This window comes from Antechinus flavipes, chromosome 1, assembly GCF_016432865.1.
Source record: "Antechinus flavipes isolate AdamAnt ecotype Samford, QLD, Australia chromosome 1, AdamAnt_v2, whole genome shotgun sequence".
Lineage (NCBI taxonomy): Eukaryota > Metazoa > Chordata > Mammalia > Dasyuromorphia > Dasyuridae > Antechinus > Antechinus flavipes.
Window position 1 is genome coordinate 666535255 of NC_067398.1, and position 1725 is coordinate 666536979.

Genomic DNA, 1725 nt, shown 5'->3' on the forward strand with positions numbered 1-1725 from the left:
CTAGTTATATGATCTTGAGCTAATCTTCTCATTTCTTAATTTTCTTATCTATAAAATTAGGGGGGGATTATTCATGTGAACTTTCATAAAGCAAGAGCAAATAATAACAACGTTCCAGGATCAATAGTCAATTTTTTAAACTTTATTTTCAGGTATTTGCTAACACAAAGGATGTTGTTATGAATTTTTTGATATCTAATTGAATTTTGTTGCTGCCTCTGCCTACCTTGTGATGTATGTTCAGTATTGGAATCTCTGGGATAAAGGACATGTAGAGTTCAATTAAATATCTTGAACAATTCCAAATTGAAAATGAATATATTTGGGTCAATTCACAGCTCTGCCAAAATGATATCATGATGTTTATCTTCCCACAGCACTTCCAACACTGAACATTCTTATTTTTTGTCATCTCTGCCAATTTTCAGAATGTCAATTGAAATTTAGAATCCTCTCCATTCATATTTCTATTATTATCAGTACTTTGGAGCATTATGTCATGTGCTTACTTATAATTTGCACTTCTAAAAATATTTGTTTATCCTTTTTGCCACTAATTAATTGGTCCCTTGAATAGGGCATCTCTTCTTGCTTCCCTATTTATTTTACATTGTAGTCTATTTGCTTTGATATTTTCTTCACTACAAATATTTTTCCATTATCCTATATGTCTTTTAATTCTATTTTATTGATCTTAATGAGAAAAACCTTTTGAATCAACTTTGAATGAGCTGTTTTAAATTTTTTTTCCCATTCTTTCTACAAGTGTTTTCCAACAGGCCCATGAAAAGGGAAAATCATTCAACAGTCTCTGAATTCATCCTCCTGGGCCTTTCAGACCAGCCAGAGCAGGAGAGGCTCATGTTTCTTGTATTCCTGTTTATGTATTCAATCACAGGTCTGGGAAACTTGCTCATCATTCTGGCCATTAGGACTGACTCACGTCTCCACACCCCCATGTACTTCTTCCTCACCAACTTGTCCCTGGTTGATATTTGCTTCACCTCCACCACCATTCCTAAGATGTTGATTAATTATATATCTGGGAATAAATCAATTCTTTATGTCAATTGCCTAGCACAAGTATTCTTCTTCATCTGGTTTGTAGGATTAGATAGTATCCTCCTTGCCTCCATGGCCTATGACCGCTACATGGCTATCTGTGTCCCATTACACTATACCATAGTCATGACTCCAAGGGTCTGTGTCTTTCTAGTAATATTATGCTGGTTTTGGGCTTGTGCTAATGCCCTGACACACACTCTTCTGCTAACCCAACTTTCATTCTGTGGCCACACTGAAATTCCTCATTTCTTCTGTGATCTCAATGTGATAATAAAATTGGCCTGTTCAGATACCTTCATCAACGACTTGGTGATCTACATACTAGGAGGACTGATAGCGCTTGTTCCATTTATTGGCATTCTGATCTCCTACATGCACATTGTTGTGGCTGTGCTGAGGATCCCATCAGCTCATGGGAAATGGAAAGTTTTCTCCACCTGTGGCTCCCACCTTACTGTGGTCTGTCTCTTCTATGGGACAATCATTTTAGTGTACTTCAACCCAACATCTACTCACACAGCCCAACAGGACACAGCATCAGCTGTGATGTACACTGTGGTCACTCCTATGTTGAACCCTTTCATCTACAGCCTAAGGAACAAGGACATGAAAGGAGCTTTGAGGATGCTCCTTACCAGGAAGTCAGGTCTCTCTTTGTGA

General features: G+C 37.6%; 1 protein-coding gene across 1 annotated transcript; it reads left to right on the forward strand.

The window, feature by feature from the left end:
• Positions 1-783: 783 nt before the first annotated feature.
• LOC127543217 (olfactory receptor 1361-like) lies at positions 784-1725 on the forward strand. Its single transcript, XM_051969276.1, has one exon. The coding sequence runs from the start codon at positions 784-786 to the stop codon at positions 1723-1725; it is 942 nt and encodes a 313-aa protein (XP_051825236.1).

Bases quoted from the DNA above. Each gene is read 5' to 3' on its own strand.
- LOC127543217 (XM_051969276.1), top strand. From the start codon at position 784: ATGAAAAGGGAAAATCATTCAACAGTCTCTGAATTCATCCTCCTGGGC.